The sequence below is a fragment of the Populus nigra genome, chromosome 16 (genome assembly GCF_951802175.1).
Source record: "Populus nigra chromosome 16, ddPopNigr1.1, whole genome shotgun sequence".
NCBI lineage: Eukaryota > Viridiplantae > Streptophyta > Magnoliopsida > Malpighiales > Salicaceae > Populus > Populus nigra.
Genome location: NC_084867.1, coordinates 12448119 through 12474062, shown reverse-complemented (window position 1 = coordinate 12474062; position 25944 = coordinate 12448119). Strand labels below are relative to the sequence as shown.

General features: G+C 30.0%; 2 protein-coding genes across 3 annotated transcripts; one reads left to right on the top strand and one right to left on the bottom strand.

The window, feature by feature from the left end:
- Positions 1 to 15375: 15375 nt before the first annotated feature.
- On the bottom strand, positions 15376 to 16953 carry LOC133675700 (BTB/POZ domain and ankyrin repeat-containing protein NPR1-like). 2 transcript variants are annotated; one of them, XM_062097158.1, is made up of 4 exons: positions 16935 to 16953; positions 16696 to 16821; positions 15990 to 16187; positions 15376 to 15765 (listed from the first exon to the last, which is right to left on the bottom strand). In XM_062097158.1, the coding sequence occupies exons 2-4, from the start codon at positions 16787 to 16789 to the stop codon at positions 15563 to 15565; spliced, it is 495 nt and encodes a 164-aa protein (XP_061953142.1). In that variant the 5' UTR covers positions 16790 to 16821; positions 16935 to 16953; the 3' UTR covers positions 15376 to 15562. The 2 variants fall into 2 exon arrangements, with proteins under 2 accessions (XP_061953142.1, XP_061953143.1); XM_062097159.1 differs by lacking the exon at positions 16935 to 16953 and adding an exon at positions 16315 to 16562 and having other exon boundaries at positions 16696 to 16907.
- Positions 16954 to 21886: 4933 nt separating this feature from the next.
- Positions 21887 to 25286, top strand: LOC133675361 (uncharacterized). Its single transcript, XM_062096714.1, has 3 exons — positions 21887 to 24482; positions 24752 to 24832; positions 25275 to 25286. Exons 1-3 carry the CDS (start codon positions 22476 to 22478, stop codon positions 25284 to 25286), a joined length of 2100 nt encoding a protein of 699 aa, XP_061952698.1. The 5' UTR covers positions 21887 to 22475.
- Positions 25287 to 25944: the final 658 nt, after the last annotated feature.

Here is a 25944-nt window from a genome sequence, read left to right as displayed (position 1 = left end):
AAAAAAATTAGTTCTAAAAATAATTGAATTTTGAAGGACAAAATAAAAAAGGATGAAAAAGCGACATTAAAAAAAACTTGGGTCATCCGAATAAACCTCTTACGTGGATCATGAGATAGGAAAAACCTAATTGAAAAGAAAAATAAAAAAATAACAATCATCAAAATAAACTTATAGAACATTAATCAATTGTAAGACAACCAAAAACCTGGGTTGAATCATGTTTTGGTTAACTTGTGTAAAATCCAATCAAAATAGGGTCAAAATCTGTTGACTATTTTCCTTTTTTATTAATTCAAAATGGTATCATTTTGAATTTTTTATATATACCACAAAAAGATTCGGTTGACTTGGGTTCACTCAAGTTAACCCACTCGACCTGTGACCCGATAATTGTCCCAGATTTACTCTGGGTAGGGCATAGAAAAAATAGAAAAAACCAAGGAGACCAAATCCCTATAAATAAAATATCGAATGATGAAATAAAAAATTTAAAAGATTAGAAAAGGCATTTGAGAGAGTACGGACCTCATTTGAAAAGAAAAAAAAAACTAAAAGGATAAACAAAAATTCTGAATTAAATGGAAAAATTGAAAAAAAATTAACAAATGAATCCAAAATAAAAAATAAAAACCAAGAGAATGAGGGCCAAATCTAAAAAAAAAATAAAAAAATCAAGATTAATGATATAAGGATGAAATTGAATAAAAATTAAAACTTGTTAAAAAAAGTGAAGGATAAAAAATTAGAAATCAAAATATTGATGATCAAATCTCAAATATCATTAAATATTGAATTGAAAAGAAAAATTGAAATGAAAAATCATATTCACAAAAGAATAAAAAATAAAAGAAAACCAATTTTCAATGAACTTAATGATGATGGATGCAATTTTTATTCTTTTTTAAATGACTGAAACCAACTCGATTCAATTATAAGAACTGGTGATATGGAATATAAAGCCAGATTACAACATAAAAGGTAAATCCAAAAAAATAACAAAACAAAATCTCCAACCAACCAAAATAATTAGAGATAAACTTCAAAAAACAAATTAAAAAAAGAAGTGGTTTAAAAAATATATACTTGAAAAGAAAGATAACCAAATTTGATACAAAAATAAAAAAAAATTATAAGGGATGAAATTGAGAAACAATTTCAATAAAGAAAAAGATAAAAACAACTAAAATTAACAATAAAAAGAGTGAGGATCATATTTGATACAAAAAAAATATCAAGGGATGAAATTCAAAGATAAATTAATTTAATCAAGGATTCAAGACCACACACACCATAATTAAAAGAATAAAAATAAAATATAATACAAAAAATCAAGTGTAAAGGTATGAAATGAAAAAAATAACTCAATAAATGATTCAAGACCAAATATATTTTAATTAAAAGAATGTGAACCAAATCATATATAAAAATCAAGTGCCAAGAGATGAAATTGAAAAAAAAATTTAACTAAATAAATAATTCAAGATCAAATACATTGCAATAAAAAAAACAAGGATCTAATTTAACTTAACAAACAAATAGCCATGCTTTCTTGTTTTTTTGCAATGGCCAACATGGTTTTTTAGGAGGAGAGAGAAGAGAGAGGAAGGGAGGGAAAAACTCGCGTCCAATGCTCTTCTGTGTCATGGTCGTGAACACGCGCCTCACCACTGTGATAGGGGTGATGAGACGCAACAAACACCTTTTTGAAAGGCAACGTTCAGTGCAATTTGGGCGTCGCATGTATCACCCAAAAAGAGATCAGAGGCGCCAACTTGTTGGCTTATCCGAAACACACACCAGCCATTTTTAAATTTAAATAATAATTTATGTATATTAAAATTTCCAAATATCTTCAACACCACTTGAGAATTACAACAAAACCATATAAAAAGACAAAAACACCCTCGCTAATAATCTTAATTTTTTTAGGGTCAAAGGGTATGAATGTAAACACACCGTTTTTGTTTTGCAAAGGACAAAGCCCCTTGCCTGAAGCCTAGTTTTTCTTGCTTTGAAAGATAAATAAGTTGTTACACTGTAGTAAAAGAAATATATCCAGATCATTTTATCCTTGATAAATTTTATAATGACTAATGCATTCTTTGGTAAAGGTAATTGTTCCTCTAATTGCAAGCATAACCATTTTTTTAATAAAGGTAAAATAGTAAAAATAATATGTCTAGAAGCAGAATAAATCACTTGTGTCTTTTTTAATATTTTTTTTGTAATATTGATGCCTTTGTGTCTAAGAGAAATTTGAAATAAATGATTAATATTAGATACCTGCTTTTATTAACGGATAACTACTTGAATATCTAATAATAAATTCAATTAACATCACAAGGAGCAGCTAGAAGAATATCACGAGGATAAAGACAAATATTTGAAAGGTATTGCAGCCATGTTAGGGTCGAGCCCTGATGAGGTATGTTCCACTTCCATCTCAATACTTTAAAACCTTTTAATTTACCCTATAGTTTTTTTAAATAGTTTCCATTTTTTTTCTTTTTTTATAAATAACTATCAAAACTTTCAATTTTCCTTACATTTCTCTTTTACTTCCTCTCACATACATGGATGTTATTATTTGTATAAAAACACTTAAAAACATTTTCAAAAAAAAAATAATTCAAAAACCAATTTTAAACGGTAAGCTTTTTAACGATTAGGGTAACATTGGTAATTTTAAAAACTAGAGGGATAATATTGAAAAAGTTTAAGCTATATGAGTATAAGCATAACATTTTGGGAACGCGGCTGCAGCGGCGTTTCTAAAAAATTTGAATTTTTTTTTTGTTAAAATTTAATATGGTTTGTACGTCTTGGATCGTTTTGATGTGCTGATGTCAAAAATGATTTTAAAAAAATAAAAAAACATCGTTGGCATGCATTTTGGCACGAAAAATTATTTGAAAAGTACCCGCAACCACACTGCCAAACACACTCTAATTAGAGGCACCGTGCTTGGGAATGACAATAAGGATTTATTAACTCTCCCTTTCAGGATTGCTTCTAAATTAATTCTATACTTGCATTAACATCTATCGAAGCTAATTTCTAGTTTTACATACTTATCTTTATTGGATACAATTCTTTGCATGGTACATTTTCATTAAAAAAAGTCTGTTGTCCATAAAAAAAGCAAAATACTCTACACTAATTATCTCACAAAATAATTAAATATACATGTAAATTCAAAAATGAAGATCCAATATATAGGTCAGATATATAATACTCTACCTATCTTTATATTTATTGTATTACCTACCATGAAAAAAAAAGTACACCCATACGTATCTCCTTTCAAATAATGGAAGGTTAACAAACCAGACAGAAGGCACACGCTTCGCTGTGGACCGGCGCTTTGTTGTAGGCTGGGCTGATCTTTTCTGTAGTATACAAAAACAATATTCAAGTCAAAAAATATAAAAAAGTAAGGAGACCAAATTTCTATAAATAAAATATTAAATGATGAAATAAAAAATTCAAAGGATTAAAAAAGCATTTGAGAGAGTACGGACCTCATTTGAAAAGGAAAAAAACTAAAAGGATAAACAAAAATTCTGAACTGAATGGCAAAATTGAAAAAAAAAACAAATAAATCCAAAATAAAAACCAAGAGAATGAGGACTAAATATTTTTAAAAAATCAAAATTATAAATATAAGGATGAAATTGAATAAAAATTAAAACTTGTTGAAAAAAGTGAAGGATAAAAAATTAGAAATCAAAACATTGATGGTCAAATCTCAAATATCATCAAATATTGAATTGAAAAGAAAAATTAGAATGAAAAATCATATTCACAAAGAGAATAAAAAATAAAAAAAAATCAATTTCCAACGAACTTAATGATGATGGATGCAATTTTTATTCTTTTTTAAATGACTGAAGCCAACTTGATTTAACTATAAGAACTGGTGATATGGAATATGAGGTCAGATTACAATATAAAAAGCAAAAGTTGAAAAAATAACAATGAAAAATCCCCAATCAACCAAAATAATTAGAGATAAACTTGAAAAAAAAATTAAAAAAAGAAGTGGTTTAAAAAATATAGACTTGAAAAGAAAGAGAACCAAATTTGACACAAAAAATAAAAGAAAATTATAAGGGATGAAATTGAGAAACAATTTCAATAAAGAAAAGGATAAGAACAACTAAAATTAATAATAAAAAGAGTGAGGATCATATTCGATACAAAAAAAAATCAAGGGATGAAATTCAAAGACAAATTAATTTAATCAAGGATTCAAGACCAAACATACCATAATTAAAAGAACGAAAATAAAATCTGAAACAAAAAATCAAGTGTAAAGGTATGAAATAAAAAAATAACTCAATAAATGATTCAAGACCAAATACATTTCAATTAAAAGAATTAGAACCAAATCATATATAAAAATCAAGTACCAAGAGATGAAATTGCAAAAACAAATTAACTTAATAAATAATTCAAGACCAAATACATTGCAATAAAAAAAATAGGACGTAATTTAACTTAACAAACAAATAGTCATGCTTTCTTGTTTTTTTGCAATGGCCAACACGGTTTTGTAGGAGGAGAGAGAGGAGAGAGGGAGAGAGGGAAAAACTCGCGTCCAATGCTCTTCCATGTCACGATCGTGAACACGCGCCTCACCATTGTGATAAGGGTGGTGAGGTGCAACAAACACCTCCTTGAAAGGCAACATTCGGTGCAATTTGAGCGTCGCATGCACCACACAAAAAAAGACCAGAGGTGCGAACTTGTTGGCTTGTCCAAAACACGCGCTAGCCATCTTTAAATTTAAATAATAATTTATGCATATTAAAATATCCAAATACCCTTGACACCACTTGAGAATTACAACAAAACCATATCAAAAGAACAAAAACATCCTCGCTACTTAATTTTTTTAGGGTCAAAGGGTATGAATGTAAACACACTGTTTTTGTTTTTGCAAATGACAAAAAAGCCCCTTGCTGGAAGCCTAGGTTTTTCTTGCTTTTAAGTACAAATAAGTTGTTACACTGTAGTAAAAGAAATATATCCAGATCATTTTATCCTTGATACATATTATATTATAATGACTAACGCATTCTTTGGTAAAGTTAATTGTACCTCTAATTGCCAATTAGCATAACCATTATTTTAATAAAGGTAAAATAGTAAAAACAATATGTCTAGAAGCACAATAAATCACTGGTGTCTTTTAAATATTTTTTTTTTTGTAATATTGATGCCTTTGCATCTAAAAAAAATTAAAATAAATGATTAATATTAGATATTTGCTTTTATTAACTGATGACTACTTGAATATCTAATAATAAATTCAATTAATATCAGAAGGAGGAGGAAGAAGAATATTCCAAGGCTAGAGACAAATATTTGGAAGGTATTGCAGCCATATCAAGATCGAGTGCCGATGAGGTATGTTCCACTTCCATCTCAATACTTTAAAACTTTGTTTTTGTTTTTGCAAAAGATAAAAGAGCCCCTTGCCCAAAGCCTTATTTTTCCTGTTTTCAAGTGCAAATCAGTTATGACACTGTAGCAAAAGAAACATGTCTGGACTATTTTGTTCTTAATAAATTTTATAATGACTAATACATCTTTTGGTAAAGATAATTATTCGTACCTCTAATTGCAAACATAATATATTTTTAATAAAGATAAAAGAGTAAAAACAATGTGTCTAGAAGCAATAGTGTCTTTTTAGTATATTTTTTTTAATATTATCCTACGAGGTTCTCTCTCTTTTTTCAAAGGAAAAGACAAGTTTAATTATGACTAGTCAATTTTCCATGCTTTACACTTTGCCACTCTTTCTCTTCCGCTAAATTCAATGTCCAAGGTCTTTAGTAGTCTGTCAAACTAATAATCTTAATATTATAAGCTATTTTTGATATTCATGCTGTGTTGTTTTATTTTCAGAAATACCTTACGTACATTTTCTTTATCCAGTGCTGCGCCAGTTTTTACACCACACATTCTTTTATTTAAACAAGGTTGCACTTAATTTGCGTACTTATAACAGCATGCATGCATATAAAACAATATTACTGTACTTAATTAGGTAGCAAGTTTTAATCCATTAATACCAGGAAATTAGTCAAATTACCTCTATATTTACTGAAACAAGAAATTAAATTGAAATTCATGAGACTCCTAATTTTTATTTTTAAATAAGAATAATTTACATTGATTGATCAATTATTTGTTAATTACTAATGTCGAGTTAATAATATTGCTATTTTGAAGAGGTTGAAAGAACTTGAAAAGATTGTGGGAGATACAAAGCGAGATCTTGAGCGTGTGGCAGATACAGAGCGAGATCTTGAGCGTAAAAAACAAGAGCTTAAGCGTGAAGAGCGAGAGCTTAAGCGCGAAGAGCGAGTTCTTAAGTTCGTGCTTGAGCATAAAAATCAAGAGCTTGAGCAACTGAGATCTTCTTTAACTGTATCAGCACAAACAGATGGTCAAGGGACTGGTCAACCACCATCAAATAATGAGATCAGTTTAAGCATGGAATAAGAGTACTAGCTTTTGTTATGTTGTGTCCATAATTATTTAATTGAATTAACTTATACAAGCTAGTTCCTACTAGAAACAGTATTGTTGGGCTTCATTTTGCATGCATGTATTGAAAAAATTGCATTAAAAATTACGCAATCTGAATAGCTTTCTAAATACCATGTATTATTATGTAATTAGACGAGGTGTCGCAATCTTTCTTTATATTAAGTAGAAGGGCACTACACTAAAAGTGTTCTTATGATATTAATTATACTCAAATATTCGTTATTATTTATGATCCTCGGATTGTTAACGAGTCTACACATCACAGCATAACACAAGTCTTTGAATAATTTAAGAATGATTTGTCAAGTTTTTAAATTATGAGGCAAAAATTATAGAATATTTTTTCTAAAAGTAATTAGAAATTTTTTTTTATTATTTGTAAGAGACCATTAATTTTAAGATTTACATTCAAAATAATTTCATTCCTTCTAATGTTCTAATGTACTAATATAGCTAGAGAATGTCTTTTTATTTTTTATTTTTAAATAAAACTAGGATTGTATTTGATTAATATTCTAGATTAGAAATGACAAGAGACAAAAAAGTAAAATGACTCTAATATAATTTCAAAATGAAATTTTATACTTCTAAAATAATATATATATATATATATATATATATATATATAAAGTTTCTAATCATAGATTATTATTATTATTATTGCTTACCTAAAAACACCCACCCATTTGTTACTGCTATTAACTCGAACGACCATAAGAAGACCTGACCCGTGGGTGGCGTGAAAGCTTAAAGAGAGTATCAGTAATACAACACAGTCAATCTCAAGTATTAAGGTATAAAAGTTATAGTTTTATTGGTCAGGTTTTAAATTTATTTTTTAAAAATTATTAATTCAAGTTTTATAAATTTTAGAGCTACTGAAGTTTTATATAATAGAACTTATAGATTAGATAAGTATACATAACCTAATCCAAATACCAACATTAAAAAAAAAAAAGTATTGAACTAGAGCTGTATCATCCTTGCTACTAAGGCCCATTTCTAATAAAAAGGTTAGAAAACAGGACCCTCACTTGTAGACAACCGTACGTCCACCAGATATATAACATGCAGATCTTCTCATATAAATTCCCAAGAGGGTCCTAATTTATTTTTATTTATTTATTTTGAGAGATTATAGGGATGGCTATTGATTCAATGGATCTAAAGTAGCTGCATCATATTTACAACAGTGAAAGCTGAATGGGATGCTATCGTTGCAATATATAATATAGAGTTTACACATTCGTAGATGGATTAGATAATCCTCTTGACAAAATTAATGTAGTGACAAATCTAAGTACAGGGGTAGAAGAGTGACACTCACCCTGTTTTTCACTACTGTCCAACACTTTATTAGTTCTATCTCTTTAAAATAAATTATTATCTAGAGGCCTAGCCACTGAGAAATTGAAGTTTCTGTATATTTCATAATATTTTTAAATAAAGTGTTTTTTTATTAACATGAGTATCCATGTTAACTTGTGCTCACCTCGACTAATCCCACGGGCCCTTAAATTAACGATCATATAAGCCTCAAGTAAAGCAACATGAATGCCTGATGATATTTATAAGTATGGTGTTACAAAAATAAGATAATTAATATGATCATGTTAATAATTTATAATAAGTTTATATTTTACTTATTTCTAATACTATTAGTGGATCCTCTAACCTTGACATCTGTTTTTATAATTGTTTAATCCTCACATTAATCTCATATCTTAAAGATTTTTTTAATTTTTAAATAAAATATATATATTATTTGTATAATTGACCTCCATGTGGTTCAACCGCAGCTTGCCGGGTTATTTATTACTTTGACACTTCTACACTTGAGATAAGACATCAACTCTTTAATCATACGAGTACATATTCAAAATCAAGCAAATATTGAATTTTTTTAAGGATAAAAAAAGAAGAAGAAAAAGACAAGGTATTCTTGGGCCTCACAAGAGTGACTCATTTAATAAAGCCTTGTTTGTTGGCTTGCAAAGGTAGGCTCGTGCACTTGAAAATATAAAGGCAGATAACACGTCGTCTGATTTTGTTTAGATTCCGGCAATTATAGTGGCCAGAAATCATAATTGATTTTTTTTACTTAAAAATCTTTTTTCAATCCATTTTATACCTAAAAAATCTTGAAAACACCATAGAACCTTGAAAAACCAATCAGTGACTTTAAAAAACCATCCCAAAACCTAAAATCAACTCAAAACCAAAAACAAATCTCAAGCTTAGATTTATTTTTTAGGTAATTTCAAGGTAAAAAAAATACCTAAAGTGAATTTTCCTCACCAAATAGAACTATTTAGGACCAGGATCTATTATTTTAATGGTTATAATATGTATAAATAATATTTTTTTTCTCTCTATCACTGAAATTTGACAACTTTCTCTCTCATTTTTAATCTAGAAACTAATAAATAAGAAAAATAAAATTTTAGACCAAAATTGATTTAAAAAATGAAACCTAAAAAATTATAGGGTCCCAATTATTATAATTCATAATTAAAGAATAAGGACTAAGTTGAATATTTCATACAAATTTCAAAAACACCACCCATATCCTCCTCATGTTTCACTTTAATCTATTTTTTTTAATTTTCTTTTTTCTTAACAATTTTAGCTAAATTAATTTTAAATTAGGTCCGAAGAATTAAAAAAAATGAAAAAAAAATCTTAGACACAGTAAATTCGGTGCCACTTTAATCAATTGTTTTTAATTTTGTCTTTTCTAAACATTTTTAGCTAAATTAGCTTTAAATTAGGTTCTTAAAGGGCAGAATTAAAAAAAAAAAAACACTGGGGCACAGTAAATCTGGTTTACTTAATTAATAAGTCAAGGTAGTCACATATTCAAAACTTTGGGGAGTTTAGCGCTAAAACATGGTATTGATATTCAGAATTCCTTCTTTTAAGAGTCCAAAAAGCTCTGTCTAATGTCTATCCAGAAAAGAAAAGGAGTGAAGACAACAACTGTAAAGTCTCTTTATTACTGTTTAGCGTCTCTTCATTCCTTCGTATTCAAGCCAAGTACCAAATTCTTACTTGTATATGTAACTATGGTTTGCAAAAGCTGGCCATGCAAGCTTTTCACTATCCGTTTTCAGATTTTTTTTTAGAGATATCCACTTTCACTTTTCGTCTTACAGAACAGTTTCTTCAGGGTTCATCGAGAGAAACTAGTTTCCACTGCTGAGGAAAAGATACAATGCTTAAGCAATTGCCTGAAGAAGTCTTAAATTTGTGGAACAATTGGGAGATTCGAGGAATGGTTTTGCTTAGTCTCTTACTACAAACCATCCTCATCGTATTTGGTTCTCGACGTAAGACCATTGCCATAAACTGGATCAGGATTCTCGTTTGGTCTGCATACCTATCAGCAGACATGGTGGCAACTGTTGCCCTGGGTAATCTAGCCAGGAGCCAAGGAGATTTATCAGGTAAAAGTTCAGAGAAAGCAAACAATTCCATCCAGGCATTTTGGGCACCTTTTCTACTCCTGCACCTTGGTGGTCCAGACACAATCACTGCATACTCGATTGAAGATAACGAGTTGTGGTTAAGGCATTTCACTTCTCTTCGATACTTGTCGGTCTATTCCTTTGAATACCAAATCTGGTCCTAGGTGTTTTTATCCTTGAGGAAAAAGCTATGTTAATAAAGTTTTGGTTAGCGATTTGGTATTCAAAGGAACAGACCGACAAGTATCGAAGAGAAGTGAAAATGACCGCCAAGAACAACTACTTTTGCTTGGGAGTGCTCATGGTATAACAGGAAGCCAATCGCTACAGAAGCTATCTTGCTGTGTACTGAAACTATAGGGGAAATTGAAAAAGTTTTGGTTAGCTCTTTGGTGTTTGCAACATGAATTTTAACTAAATGTAGTTTCAGCTGCTCAGGGTCTTCCTCGTGCTTTCATATTACCCCTTGGATACTACCGGGGCTCGAAGCAAAAAGACGGACAGAGCGTTTTCCTCAAGGATAAAAACACCTAGGACCAGATTTGTCCCACATCGAAAAAGAGTGAAGAAGCAATAGAGTTAATAAATTGATCGAGAAGCTCATAACGGCAAGACTTTCCTCGAGAAGGATTTTTACTAGAGGAGCGTAGCTCTATGTCTTTAATCACCAAGGAGACAGGAACCTAAGCCTGGTTGAGGAACCATGACCGCGTGATTATAGCTTGAGTAACGGCTTGGAATTGTCATGCGGTTGTCTGACGAGCTCTAAGTTTTTGTTTTAAACTACATGTAGTTAAAATTCAGGTTGCGAACACCAAAGAGCTAACCAAAACTTTTTGAATATTTATTGTATTCTCGTTATTAGAGTATCCACGCTCATGCATGAATATTTTATTTTTATTTTTAAAAAATATTATTTTTTTTTCAATTTTATTCTTATTAAATTTTATAGTTTTTTATAATTTATTTTATATGAAAATATCTTTTCGTAACACAAGTTATATGTTTGACAGATTAATTCAAGTTGGCTCATGTTTTTTTTTGTTTTTTTTTCAATCACATTTTTTAATATTAGATTGGTTGAAAATTATGTTTTATATTTTTTTTCTATGATATTACCTCATCCTCATGACTCAAGTTGCAGGTTTGACAGCTTAAACCGGGTTGACTTCAGTTTTTTTAAAATAAATATTTTTCTTTAATTTTATCCTTCGATATTAAGTTGATTCGAAATTCAACTTTATAATTTATTCTAATTTATTTTTATGAGATTAACATGGTTTTATAGCTCGAATTGTATATTTAACAGAGTAATCTACTGGTATTTATTCTAATTTATTTTTATGAGATTAACATGGTTTTATAGCTCGAATTGTATATTTAACAGAGTAATCTACTGGTCAATCCAATAAATCATTATCTTAATATTATTTTTTAAAAAATATTTTTCTAAGATATTAAAATCTCAATATTTAAAAAATATATAATTCAATACATATATATTTTGATATTATAATTTTTTTTTATCTTAGATCCGGACCTGCAGTGTAGTCCCCCTTTTCGACCCCTTCTAGAATGTGATATCTGCCCATGTAAACAAAACAAATCTCAAGAGAATGATCTTTTATGTCAAATTTTATACATGTTTCTTAATTTGATATTTACTTTATTGTATCCCTTAAATGACCCTTTTAAATTCAAATCTTGGAGCTACAATTATGAAGAATTTATCATTATGTTTTTAATATACAGGGTTGATATGATAGATGTATCCTTGAATTAACATTTAATTACTGTTTTGAAATAGAAGAAATGAATATAATTAATACAAGAGGATATGTTTTCTTTTTTCTTTTTTCTTTTTTATGTTGAAATAACAAATCTCAATATAATTATTTTTATATTTTTATTTATATCTTTTTAATCAAATATATTTATTTCCTTTTTATTCTAATACACTAATCAAGATCGCCTAGAAAGAGATCTAGTTTCAGTTAACACACAAATTAATTTGAAGATACTCTTATCCCCTCATGGCTGGAAAAAAAAATCTTATAACTTTTATTAAAATAAAAAAAATAAAAAAAGGTGGTTAAAATAGCCCCATATTGAATGAGGGTAACATTTGTCCCACCACCCATATATTTTTACATCTAAACCTTATAGATATAAAGTTAATTGTTATTCTACAATTTAATCCATTCCCATCTGAATCTATCAATTTATTTTATTCCCATTACACAAATAATATAACTCCAATCATTGTTTTATCAAGATTTTAAGCAAAAAGAGGACAAAGCGTTTTCCTTAGGACAAAAACACCCTTGAACAAAATAGGACCAGATTTGTACCACATCGGAAAAGAGCGAAGAACCAAGAGACTTAATAAATTCGTCGAGGAGCACATGATATCGGTTCATTATTATATATATATATATAGGGCAAGGTAATTGTTTAGTAGGATAAATTTAAAAAACAAAAGCTATTAGGTTATTTATTTGGAATGTCTTATTAATTGACCTTCACAAACGTTTTATCAAGTTTACTAGCTATTTCAAACGTGACACGTCACGATTTTGTTTGATAATTTTTACTAGCAAAAAAAAATAAAACATGAAAGCTTTTTTAACATTTTTTTCAAATTAAAAAATTAAATATAAATCAAGAAACTTATGTATCCATATAATTAAACAAAATGAGAATCCTCTATGTTAATGAATAAAAAAAATCAATAACAATAACTAAATATATATTTTGAAAAATTGAGAGAGGGATGTTAATTAAGATTTTTACCTAATTAAAACAATTGTTTGGTAAAGTAAAAAATACTATTTATTATTCATGGACCCACCATGATTTGCGAAACGCAGGGTTGCTGAAAGCAGAAAAAGGCAGATCTGAGATGGCAGACATTAATTATCGCATGCACTAGTATGTGGTCTTCTGCTGTGCGCGCATTAGTGGCCAGCCTGAGTTTAACTTTCTAATGAAATTGTCTCCTCCATTAAAAATCCATTTTATTTATGGAGGTTATTTGCTGTTTTGATGTTTTAGGATTCTGAGGAATTTCTTCTGGTTCTTCGTTCCAGAAGATGACAATATGGCCTCTCTCCTCTTCCACTTCGTTTATCATGATTTCCTTTAATTGCTTGTTCCGCGATGCAGATTGCAGTGTGTACTTTACTGGTGCCTTATAGCTTGATAGATGAATCTGTGTTTTTCTGTGTCTAAAATGATGATCATCAAGTTTCAAGAACAAAAGGCTACAATTTCTTACAGCAAGTACTGAAGTTTCAGAAGTGATTCTCTCCTTTCTTTATTCAAATTTGAGATTGGATAGCCCTAATCCCCGCCTTCCCTTCCCTTCTTATTTCTAATACAAAGACTATCAACACTGAAAATTTGACAGAAAATAAAAACAGTCAAAAGAGTTGCTGCAAATTATTCCATAAATAGATTCCAGGTAGCATTCATCTTTGAGACTCCCAAGTTCTTTAACCTGTGTGATCTTCGACTTCAGAATCTGGACCGCATCTTATCCCACACTTGATCTCACAACGGCGCATAAGTCTTGTGTTTGATTGAACGCAGCCGGTGGTACATGCGTCATTGCAATCAGAAGCATCAGACGCTACGTTCTCAAAATGAGAAGCGACCATGCTCACAATCAACACTGCAACCAATATTTTCCTCATCATTGTCCTTAGCTCAATCTCTCTCTCTCTCTATGTTTGCTTTGTGACCCCTCTCCCCGCATTTCTTTTATATAGATGTCGTGTTAGATATTTTAGAGTTTCGTAATATTAAAAAATATTAAAAAAGTGTTAAAAAAATAATATAATTTGAATACGATTGTTATTAAGAATAGTAATTAAACACAAGCTTTAATTAAAAGTTTTGTACTTTGAATCTTATATTCTAACCTTTAAATTTTATAAAAGTTTTAATTGATTTTTGTATAGGTCAATTAATTATAAAAACAATTATTAAATAATATATATTAAATAAATATGTTTTGAAATGCAATTATTATTCTAAATAACAATTATGAATAAAAAAATATTCTAAAATATAAAACTATGTTATTTTATAAATATTTTTTTAACATGTATTATTATCCCAAAATCTTTACAGAACCATGATATTTTTGTAGAAAAATCCATCATCTGTCCCCTTTTTTTTTTTTTTAAATAAGCCATCTATGTTGAATGCTTACGCTGACAAGAGACCAAGGATAAGGTTTTGACTAATACACTGTTTTCGAGGGCGGCTGGTATTATACAACTGTAGCAGTGCGACTGTCGGTGGTCCATTCCATCTTCGAGGTGTAACGTGGTTGTTCTATGTGCTAACCCTATCCATATTTATTATTCTATTTTTTATTTAAGAAAAATATTGTATATTTACTGTATATATAGAGTTATTGTTTCGTAGACATAGAATATTTATTCTATAGACAATACTGTAGCGATTATGAGAAGTATTGTTTTTTATTTTTTAGTCGTGTTGGGTTCTTATGCTACGGGATCCAATGAAAAAAAATAAACTGACGTTATAAAAAAATAAACAAAATCCCCTCTCTTTTATTTTATTCAGAATTTCTTTTAAAAAATATATTGATTTTTTTGTTATGTGTTTAATTTGCAGAGTGATTTTTCTTATTCATTTATTATTTTGTTTTTATCTTTTATATAAATAAAAAATATATTTTAAAAAATAAAAAATATTTATTTTTAGATGATATTCTTAATATGTATAGCCTTACATGTTATTCCTTTTTTATTTTATTTTATTTAATTAATTTAATGTTAATTTTTTTAAGATTTAATATCTTGATCTACGTTTATCTCTCGGTTTTTTAAATTTTATTTTTAGACGTCATTAATAATTTTTTATCGATTTATTATGGTACATAATTCTTAGTTTATTTAATTAAATGTGTCTATAAATTTTTTAATTTGTTATATTTTTTGAACTATTAAAATATATTAAAAAATTTGCATAAATAATTTTTATAAAAAATAAAAATATTTAACCCACAGCTAACATAGCTATTTGTATCAGTTTTAATACATGTAGCGTGTTAGGTCACTTACTAATTACTATCGAGCAGTAGCCCAGCCTGGTAAGAACTTTTTGACCATGCCAGGCGCCGCCCATATTTGCAAGCTTGTTCTGCCCATGGGCCTGTCAATCCATTTTACACCTCTGCCATAATAGGTCGAAAGGTTAATGGAGTTTTCGGAACTGGCTGGTTTGCGCTAAAGCCACCATTGGAGTTTTTGCCTGTATGAATGGGATGAAACAGTGTGTTCGTCCCTTGTTTGCTGTGGACCGAAACTCAACATTCATAGTTTTTTGTTTTTCCAAGAAAAAGCACAATATTCATAGTTGATGAGCAAAAGGTTCGTGCTCCTTACTAAAAGAAAATAAATAAATTAAAAGAGTGTGCTCCTTATATCTTAGTCAATGCTATGATTCCTCTCCTTATCTCGCCATGACTGCATGGTTCATTGTTCTTGCTTCACTCAACAATTAGTGGGGTTAATCTCAGCCTTGTCCCTGATAAATGCCCCCTGAACATCCTCTTTAAGCTCCATGAAACGTGTCCTCTTTATTCTTTGTTCATCTGGGGTACCCTTTTCATGGTAAAACAAATCAGGAAGGTCATCCTCCATGAACTTATCGAGCACTTCGGAACAACTGGGGAAGTATCGCCGGCCCATTTCAACTGCCATCATGACAAACACAGGTAATATGAGAATAATTGCAAAAACTAAATAGTTTGTATTTTCTAAGCCACAAGTGGTATTTGATTTGCTCAATTCTGCAACTTCATGGGAATTCAATTGATTCAATCAGATTAAAATATTCTAGGACTCTCGTAATAATAACACATTATAACATGTCCTGATGCTGGTTCCTGAAGCAGAAGGATTCATAGTTTCCATGTACCTGTTTTCATTAGGGCTTCCATCCTAGAACGAAGTCTTATGTTCTGCATTATTGGTGTCTCATCTAGGTCATCCCCCCTCAAATTCCCGTCAGAACCTTTTGATGCAGCAAGACCAGCAAATTCTGGTGTTGTTGCAGCATGTGCAATGTCCATGGCTAGCTTGGCTTCAGTAGGGAAGAATAATCTTGCAAATGCCACTGTGATGTACACCGCAACACTTGATCATACATTTAATTATAAGCGATGATAGATATCCATTTGAATCAATCAAGATCATAATTGAACAAAAGGTGCTAAAGCCATAAATCAATGGGATGCCTTCACCTTTGTGCGCATCAAATGCCATTAAGAAAATCTCTATTTTCATCAAGATTGCATGGTAGATTAGGAGACTAAAATAGAAAGAGCATAAAAGCTCTTATTTGGAGAAGAGCAGACAGGATAGCTAGCAGGACACCCCCAGCACCCAAACCAAGGAATTTAAAGCTCGGATAAAGCAGCAAGAAGATCAGTACTGTTGACATGTAGGTATCTCAACAGAGTATTTGAAGATATCATTGCCGGATTTCTCTCTATGTGCAAGAAAGAGATTTCAGTAAACAAACAAAAAACTTCAGTTTTTGGCATATTAATCTTGAAATTCTTAGGGGAAAAGGCAAGTTGATTGTAAACAGGAACAAAATTATCATGTGCAGAACAATATACCTCTGTTCTCCAGGTATAGCAGCTTCATGTGAAGATCATCATCCATTGTATGGGAAGTGATGGAGGCACTCCCAGCCATTGGATTCCTTCTCATCTCCCTCTCTTAGATATCAATGCATATCCTGTCTATTAAAATATAGTTTTTAATAGAGAAGGTAAGGGTCTCATACTGGTGAATTGAAACCGAATATTAAAGTGAGCAGTGAAATCAAAAGGTGGTAGGTATTTGAACTTGATACCTTTTGTCAATATCTTTAGTTCTTGATCGAAATTCAATTGTTCGAGCTAGGTGTCCAGTCACGTCCAACTAACCATTAAAAAAAAAAAAAGGTTAAAGAGAAACTGATGTCTCACAAAGTTTTTTGGCGTTGCTCCCAAAAGTATAATGAATAAAAATCTTTGCTTGAAAAAACAGAGTAAATCATATATTTCTTTGAAGAGATGTTGTTGGAGGGTGGGTGAGTTGGAGGGCCATATATTGTCGCACCATTGACTCGTGCTGCATGCTATCCTTTCTTTGTTTTATCAGGACTTGAAGCAAAAAGTGAGAAGAAAACAGCAGCAGATTGTCCCACATCGAACAAAGGGCATTCGGTTATCTTCCCACTTGCAGCTTGGACACGTTTTCGTTAAATAGTACTTAAATCCAATAGCTTAACAAATTTATTTAAAAATAATTTTAAAAAAATATATAATTTTAATATATTTTTAAATACTAAATTCTTTAAAATCACACTTATACGTGTGCTAACTTTATACTTTAGTTCAGTATTATTTTTCTTTATATATATATATATATATAATTTTTTTTTGTGTCTTTGTATTACTATTAAAATTTATTCCATGCTCCACAAGGCAGTTAATATTGTTTTACTATATCTTTTATATAACATTATAAAATATATATTTATTTTAGTTATTTTAATATCAATAACATTTTTAAAAACAATTTTAACTAAACATCTTTTAAATATATATTATTCAACTATAATTTCAATCACAATTAAAAAACACATATTTTAATCCAACTGAAAATAACTAATAATGCTTTTTTAAAAAAATTTATTTTTTGCAACTATGAAAATTAACGCAATGACAAATACACTTGAAACAAATTTCTGTTCCCACATCGGAAACCATCAGAGAACAACGACCGTGTGATCATAGCGTGATTGATGGCACGTTGGTCAATGTCTGACAGACTAAATAAAACATAAGACATGATATTTCCTAGCCCCGGTTCACATGGCCATTGAGATACAAGAAGTGTTATTATTATTATACATGTGCACTGTTGTTACTTTTTCACGGTTTTTTTTTTAATTTATTAACATGGATCTTTGGACTAGCTTACGCACATCTTAACTAATCTCACATGTCCTGAAATTAACGATCATATAAGCCTAAAGTGGCCCTGAGGTTTGTAAGACTCGAACTGATAATCTATAGGGAGCAAACCTAGAGTCTGACCAATTGAACTATACTTCTCAAAGTTTTTTCACGGTTTACTTTGGATTTACTGTTTAATTTTTTTTAGACCTTTTTTTTGTACGATTGCATTTTTTTAGCCAAATTAAATAATAGTTAAGTCAAATTTGTTAATTAAAAAAAATTAAAAATAAAGGATCAAAATATAAAAGACACCACAAATAGATAATGGATTCAAAGTTATCATAAAAAAATTATTTTAGTTCTTGAACATTACAAATTTATACGTATTCGATCCCTCAATAGTTTTGTAATTCAATTTTGATATTGAAATTTATTTTTGTTATTTTTTTAATCCTTGATTTGATAGATGAGAGAAATCACTGAATTTTAGGGGTAGAGAGAGAAAATCAACATTGATATCAATTTCGACTATCAATATAGTAGATTTTGGTATTAAAAAGTTCCATTTGATGAGGAGAGTTCCACTTAGATGTTTTTTCACCTTGAAATTGCCTAAAAAATAAATCTAAACTGGGAAAGATTTTTGGTTTTGGATTGATTTTGGTTTTTTGTGTGGTTCTTTTTTGTTTAATGCAATCTATAGATTTGGCAAGATGTTTAATTTTATTGAAAAATAAGTTTTTCAATAAAAAAAATATAATCTATTTTTTAAGCCGCCTTAACAATTGAAATTTTAGGAAAACCAGATGACTTATTATTTAGAGATGTTTTTTTCCATAAAAATGTTAGGGAGAATGATACAATGTTCGCCAGTTTTATTTTTTAAAAAGAAATAGGGCCCATGTAAGGGCCTTTCTGATTGGGCTGATGTTGTCCTTTTTTTTATGTATATATAATTTTATTTTTAAAAAAATCATACTTTTTTATATGTGTTTTAATAAATAAGTTAATAATTTATATTTAAATTAATATCACTCCGATTTCCTTCCTCGCTGTCCTTTTCCTCTAGTAAATTGTATAATGGAGCAATGCAGAATCAATTATTTATATGGCCACTTATCTTTTTTATTTTTACACAGTACAACACAAGTATTTGTTTTACAAATCTCTTTCGCTTCCTCTCAAAATATGTTAAGAAAACACTTAAAAACATTCCCAAAAAAGAAAAACTCAAAAACCAAATGTAAATGGTAAGCTTTTTAATGGCTAAGTTAACTTTGCTAATTTTAGAAACTAGATGGATAGTATTGGAAAAGTTTAAACTATAGGATTAGAAGAAAATGTTAATTAATCTATAAAGACAAAAATAAAATTTATCAAATAATATTTTTGAGCATCATATATGTCATTAATGTTGATTTTAAGCCTCATTAAATAAATTTTTCATTTTAAACCAAGTTGTGTGACCCATAAATCATTATCAAAGACATCTTGTCGGAGACTGTAAAAGCTACGCTTCCTTTTGTTCTCCAAACTTCCTCCATTATTTATCTCTACACGTTTCTATTTTTAAAAGTAACCACTATAATACTTTCAAATATCCCTAAATACCCCCTTACTTAATTTGATAGCAAGTTTTAATCAATTAATATCAGGAAATTAGTCAAATTACCTCTATATTTATTGAAAGGAGAAATTAAATTGAAATTCATGAGACTCCTAATTTCAATTTTTTAATAAGAATAATTTGCATTGATTAATCAAATATTTGTTAATTACTCATGTCGAGTTAACAATGTTGCTATTTTGATGGGGTTGAAAGAACTTGAAAAGATTATAGTAGATACAGAGCGAGAGCTTGAGCAACTGAGATTTTCTTTAACAGCATCAACTCCACAACAATGAATTGATTCACTTACAAGAAGTTTGCCAGCACAAACTGATGATCAAGGGATTAACTTAAATAGCGAGATCAGTGTAAGCATGGAATAAAGAGTAGTATATTTTGTTATGTTGTGTCCATATATAATTATTTAAGTGAAATAACTTAAATAAGTTCCTATTAGCAAAAGTGTTGGGCTTCATTTTGCATTGATGACCATCTTCTTACAGAGTTAATTCTTATCTTATTACTGTTAGTGATTGTGTTTAATTGTATTTATAATTTACCTTTGCTTTAAATTGTTCAAGCTAATGGATAGACTATCATCCCCTAGTTAGCCTTTTGGTCCGATCATGTTCATTAAGTTTTAAAATTTTGAAACTAAAACCGAATCTTACTGGTTTTGTTTTTTAGTTTTTAATTGGTTAATTTGATATTGTTTTTCTCAGCTTGTTTTTTTCAATTAATTTTTTTATTTTTCAATTTAATTGATTTTTTTTAACCCCTACCATTGGCCATGCTAAGAAATCATTAGTATTGGATGAAATTTTATATATATAAAAAATCACTTTTCTAAATGCCAGTTTGTTTTTATGTTGTAAAAGTATTTTCAAATTTTTTATTATTTTTATTTTAAATTAATATTTTTTAAATAATTTTAGATTATTTTAATGTGTTATATCAAAAATAAATTTTTTAAAATAAAAAAATATTATTTTAATATATTTTTAAATAAAAAATAATAATTATTATAATACAAACATGCTATAAATTGTTACCCGACTACTTTCACTGGCAGTATCAACACATATAAATTACTGCAGAATGTGACATATCAAGGAATAAAAAAGAAAAGAAAAGGCTATGAATTAAATTAGTATCTTCCTTCTTCTTCTATTGCGATTTTTTTTTATATATATATAAAACGACATACAAATTAAATTAAGCAAAAAAAAAGGTAGCTAGCAATTTATTATTAAGTATTTTTTATTCAAGAATATATTAAAATATTTTTTTATGTTTAATATTAACATATCAAATTAATTAAAAAAACATTAAAAAATTATTAATTTAATATTTTTAAGTCAAATATAATTTCAAATACAAAAACAAATAGTAAATAAGACGAGTGCTAAAGAATAAACAAAACAAAGAGTAGCAAAAAAGGAAAATTAGATGGATTGATGTGGTTTGATATTTTTTCACATTATTTATATTATTTTATATTTTAGGTTAGTTTTCTAGCCTTTATAAAGGCACTATAAACCTTAGAAAATTTTATGATGCTATTTGACCCGCGCTCTGTCATAGATCAATTTTTTTTCCTTAAAACAATTATTTATGAAAGCTTTTCCAATGTATTTTTGTATATAAAAAAATTATAAGTGTTAATAAAAAAAGTTACAGATGGTAATGAAATTTTTATTTATTCAAAAATAAATATAAATAGACAAACATAAAATTGATTTAATTAAAAAAAAATTATGCAAGGTTATATATATTAGAAATATTATCCAAAAATAAATATTTGTTATTTAAAACATAAAAACAATTATATATGAATTAAAATAATCTCATTAAAAATTAAATGCATACAAAATAATAAAAAATAATTGCTATTTAAATGAAGAAAAAAAAAGAGAAGATGTGTTAATTTAAATATAAATTTAAAAATCATTCTGAAAAAACATATATTAAGAAAAGACATTAATTAAAAAAAACAACATTTAGAAAAAAAAAAAGAAGAAGAAGGAAAAGACCAGGTATTGTCCCAGCGCTTGGCCCATTTAATAAAGGCTTTGCGTGTGGGCCTGCAATTTTCAACAAAAATAAAGGAGGAAGAATATCGTGAGGCAATTGATAGATATCTGAGAGATAATACAGACATGTCACTGTCAAGTTCCACTGACAATTATTTTCCTCAAGAAAAGTGTCGAATGGAACAGTGCAAAGCCAATTATTTATATGGTCAATGCCTTTTTACTGCACAAGTCTTTGTTTAACAGAAATGCATGACTATTTGTCAAGTCCGAGGCAACAATTATTGAAAAGTTTTTCTACGGCTATAGAATCCAAACTTTTTTATGTTTATTGTTAGAAATGTTCCTTTGAAAAATAATTCATAGTTAAAAGAAAATTTTAGTAAATTACTCTCTCCCTCTCCAGATTCCTTCAAATCCACTTATCCAACATAACCCATCTCAAGAACCTCCCATAAATCAAAAGAAACCCAAATTTGATGAAACCATATCGCATTTAATCGATCACTGAGGGAGGAAGACTTCATGACGGTGATTTGATGTGGGTAACGGCAGTGGTTGTTTACTGTCTTCCTCCATCTGCATTCAGAATTGTGGTGGCTGTGCTTTTTTCAGAATTGCCGAAGGCTTCAGAATTGTTCACTGTCTTCCTCCATCTGCACCTCTTCTTTTCTCATAAGAGTCTTTAATTTTCGCTGTTCATTTTAAGAGATTTTTTCAAAGATATCCACATTTACCTTTTCCTCTTACAAAACTGTTTTTTCAAGGGTTCATCGAGAGAACTAGTTTCCACAGTTGGGGAAAAGATGACAATGCTTAAAAAATTGCCTGAAAAAGTCTTAAATTTATGGAACAATTGGGAGATTCGAGGAATGGTTTTGCTTAGTCTCTTGCTACAAACCATCCTCATCATATTTGGGTCTCGGCGAAAGACCAGTGGCAGAATCTGGATCAGGATTCTCGTTTGGTCTGCATACCTATCAGCAGACATGGTGGCAACTGTTGCACTGGGTACTCTAGCCAGGAGCCTAGGAGATTCATCAGGTGACCGTTCAGAGAAAGCAAACAATTCCATCCAGGCATTTTGGGCACCTTTTCTACTCCTGCACCTTGGTGGCCCAGACACAATCACTGCATACTCGATTGAAGATAACGAGTTGTGGTTAAGGCATTTACTAGGTCTTGTCATCCAAGTCGGAGTGGCTTTTTATGTCTTCTCAAGGTCTTGGGGTAGCGGTATCCTCTCATTCATAGCGATCCCAGTGTTCGTTGTTGGCGTTGTAAAGTACGCAGAGAGGACTTGGGTGCTCTGGTCTTCATGCTCCAAGAGTTTGAAAAACTCTTCTCTCTCAGATTTTTGGGGTTCTTGTCATCGTACGAGAATATCAAATCCACAAGACCTCCAGCGAGATTATCTTCTTCAAGCTTATGTTTTTTCTTATATATCCAAGTTTGCGATGCAGGATCTTGTCCCTGGCATTGATGAACTAATAAGAAGCCGGGAGCTGATTTCCAAGAATGAAGCAGACGGTGCCTTCAAGGTGGTAGAGGCTGAGCTTGGATTGATATATGATATGCTTTATACTAAAGCGCCTCTGATTTACTCCCGTGGCGGAATCATTCTTCGCTGTATCAGCTCTCTGCTCTCTGTTATTGCGTTTATTACCTTCCAGGTCAAGGTTGACAAGCTTGACTACTCAACGACCGACATTGCAATTACGTATTTATTGTCTGCGGCCGCTGTTTTTCTCGAGTTTTATGCTTTTTTATGCCTTGTTTTGTCTGACTGGACAATGATTTGGTTGATTGGTAAAGGAGGGAACGCCCTGACCAGTGCAATTTATTCTCAGCTAAGGAAGTTAACTAGAAGCGAGAGGTGGTCGAGATCCATATCACAGTATAACCTCATAAGCTCTTCCTTTGAAAGAGAGCCACATAGATGTTTGGAATTCCTGGGAATCGATGATATGATGAGGCAGATGCATGTGAATCGGAAAGATTTGAATGGAGAACTGCAAGGTCTTATTTTCGGACATCTTCGAGAGAAAGCTCGGAAGATTAAGGAAGATTTGAATGTCGTTGATAAAAACGTCAGAAGTAAAATAATAGGTCAGAGGGGAGATGGTGTGCTAGAAAGAGAGGGACTGTTACGGGACTACAAGTGGTGCACGACTGAAGTAGAATTCAGTCGGAGCATTCTTGTCTGGTATCTAGCAACAGATATTTGTTATCGTGCTGATAAAGATGGAAGCAATGTCTCCACAGAAGATGGAAGATGTCTATCTGAATACATGATGTATCTTTTGGTGATAAGACCAAATATGCTCTCTAAAGGATTCGGTGATGATGAGGAATATCAAGAAACCTTGCGAGACTTGCTGGGTCTAAAAGATGGGGAATTGCGGGGTCGAAAATATCGACGTACTTTGCGAGAATTGTGGGGTCTAAAAGATCGCGGTCCTGATGATGAGGGATATCAACGTACCTTGCGAGAATTGCGCAATAGTGAATCACGTGGTTATGATGATGGAGGGTCTCAATTTATCTGGAAAACAGAAAAGTCAGTGTTACGTGGTGTGGATAGGCTCGCCAGGCAATTGCTTTTGATGGCACCTGAGAAGCGATGGGAGATGATAAATGAAGTTTGGGTAGAAATGGTTGCATATGCAGCAGCTCACTGTCCATGGAAAGAACATACTCAACAACTGAGAAGAGGTGGAGAGTTACTCACTCATGTCTCCCTTCTCATGCTACATCTTGGCTTGACCGAACAGTACGAATATAAAAGATCCTTATATTCTTATTTGAAAGGGGTAAGTATACCAAAAATCCTTCTCAAGTACGTAGATAGATACTATATTTTTTTAGACGTCAGAATAAAATAACAAATCAGTCCATGGAAAGAACATATGTTTGTTTAATTCATTTCGATTTCTTCATTTTATTAATAAAGTGATTTTAATTGAAAATTTTGGAATAAATAATTAATATTAGATATTTGCTTCTATTAACCGGTAACTACTCCAATTTCTAACAATAAATTGATTGATATTTCACCGCAATCTTCAACGAAAACAAAAAGGAGGAGCGAGAAGAATATTTCGGGGCTATAGACAAATGTTTGAAAGGGACTACAATCATGTCACGGCCGAGTCCCGATGAGGTATGTTCCATTTCCATCTCAATACTTTAAAACCTTTTAATTTATAGTTTCCATTTTTTTTCTTTTTTTAAATAACTATCAAAACTTTCAATTTTCCTTACATTTCTCTTTTACTTCCTCTCATATACCCACTCTCATATACCTATAGGTGTTATTGTTTGCATTAAAGCACTTAAAAATATTTTCAAAAAAATAATTCAAAAACCAATTTTAAACAGTAAGCTTTTTAACAATTAGGGTAACATTGGTAATTTTAAAAACTAGAGGGATAATATTGAAAAAAGTTTAAGCTATATGAGTATAAGCATAACATTAATTAATCTATAGATACAAAAATAAAATTCAATATATTGATTTTAAACCAAGTTATGTGAATGATAAAAATTCACTATTAGAGGCACCTTGCTTGGGATGGCAATAAAGATTTAACTCTCCCTTTCAGGATTGCTTCTAAATTCTATACTTGCATTAACATCAATCGAAGCTAATTTTTAATTTTCCATACTTATCTTTATTGGATAAAGATTCATGATACAATTCTTTGCATGGTATATTTTCATTAAAAAAAGTCTATTGTCCATAAAAAAATCAAAATACTTTCCACTTATCTCACAAAATTATTCTTAAATAATATATATAATAATTAAATATACATGTAAATTTGAAAATGGAGATCCAATATATAGGTCAGATACATAATACTCTACCTACCTTTATATTCGAATTGTTTGATTGTATTACCTACCATGAAAAAAAATAGTACACCCATACATATCTCCTTTCAAATAATGGAAGGTAGAACTTTTACAAGTCAGTACAATTATAGTGTCCAGCCTAGTTGGTTTTTTATACTTGATAAAATGAATTTATTTTTAGGCCATCTTTGTTTTCTGGAAAGTCCAAACTTTCATAAACTACTTTCCAAACTTTCATGTGTTTGTTTGTCATTAGAAAAGTTGGTCAACGGAAACACTTTCCAGTCAAAGAAAAATTTGGTTTGGTTTCCAGGAAAGTGTTTTTCCTTTTGGTTATGTTTGTTTTCTGGAAAGTGGTTTCCGGGAAACCAGTTTCCAAACTTTCCTGTGTTTGTTTGCCATTAGAAAAGTTGATCA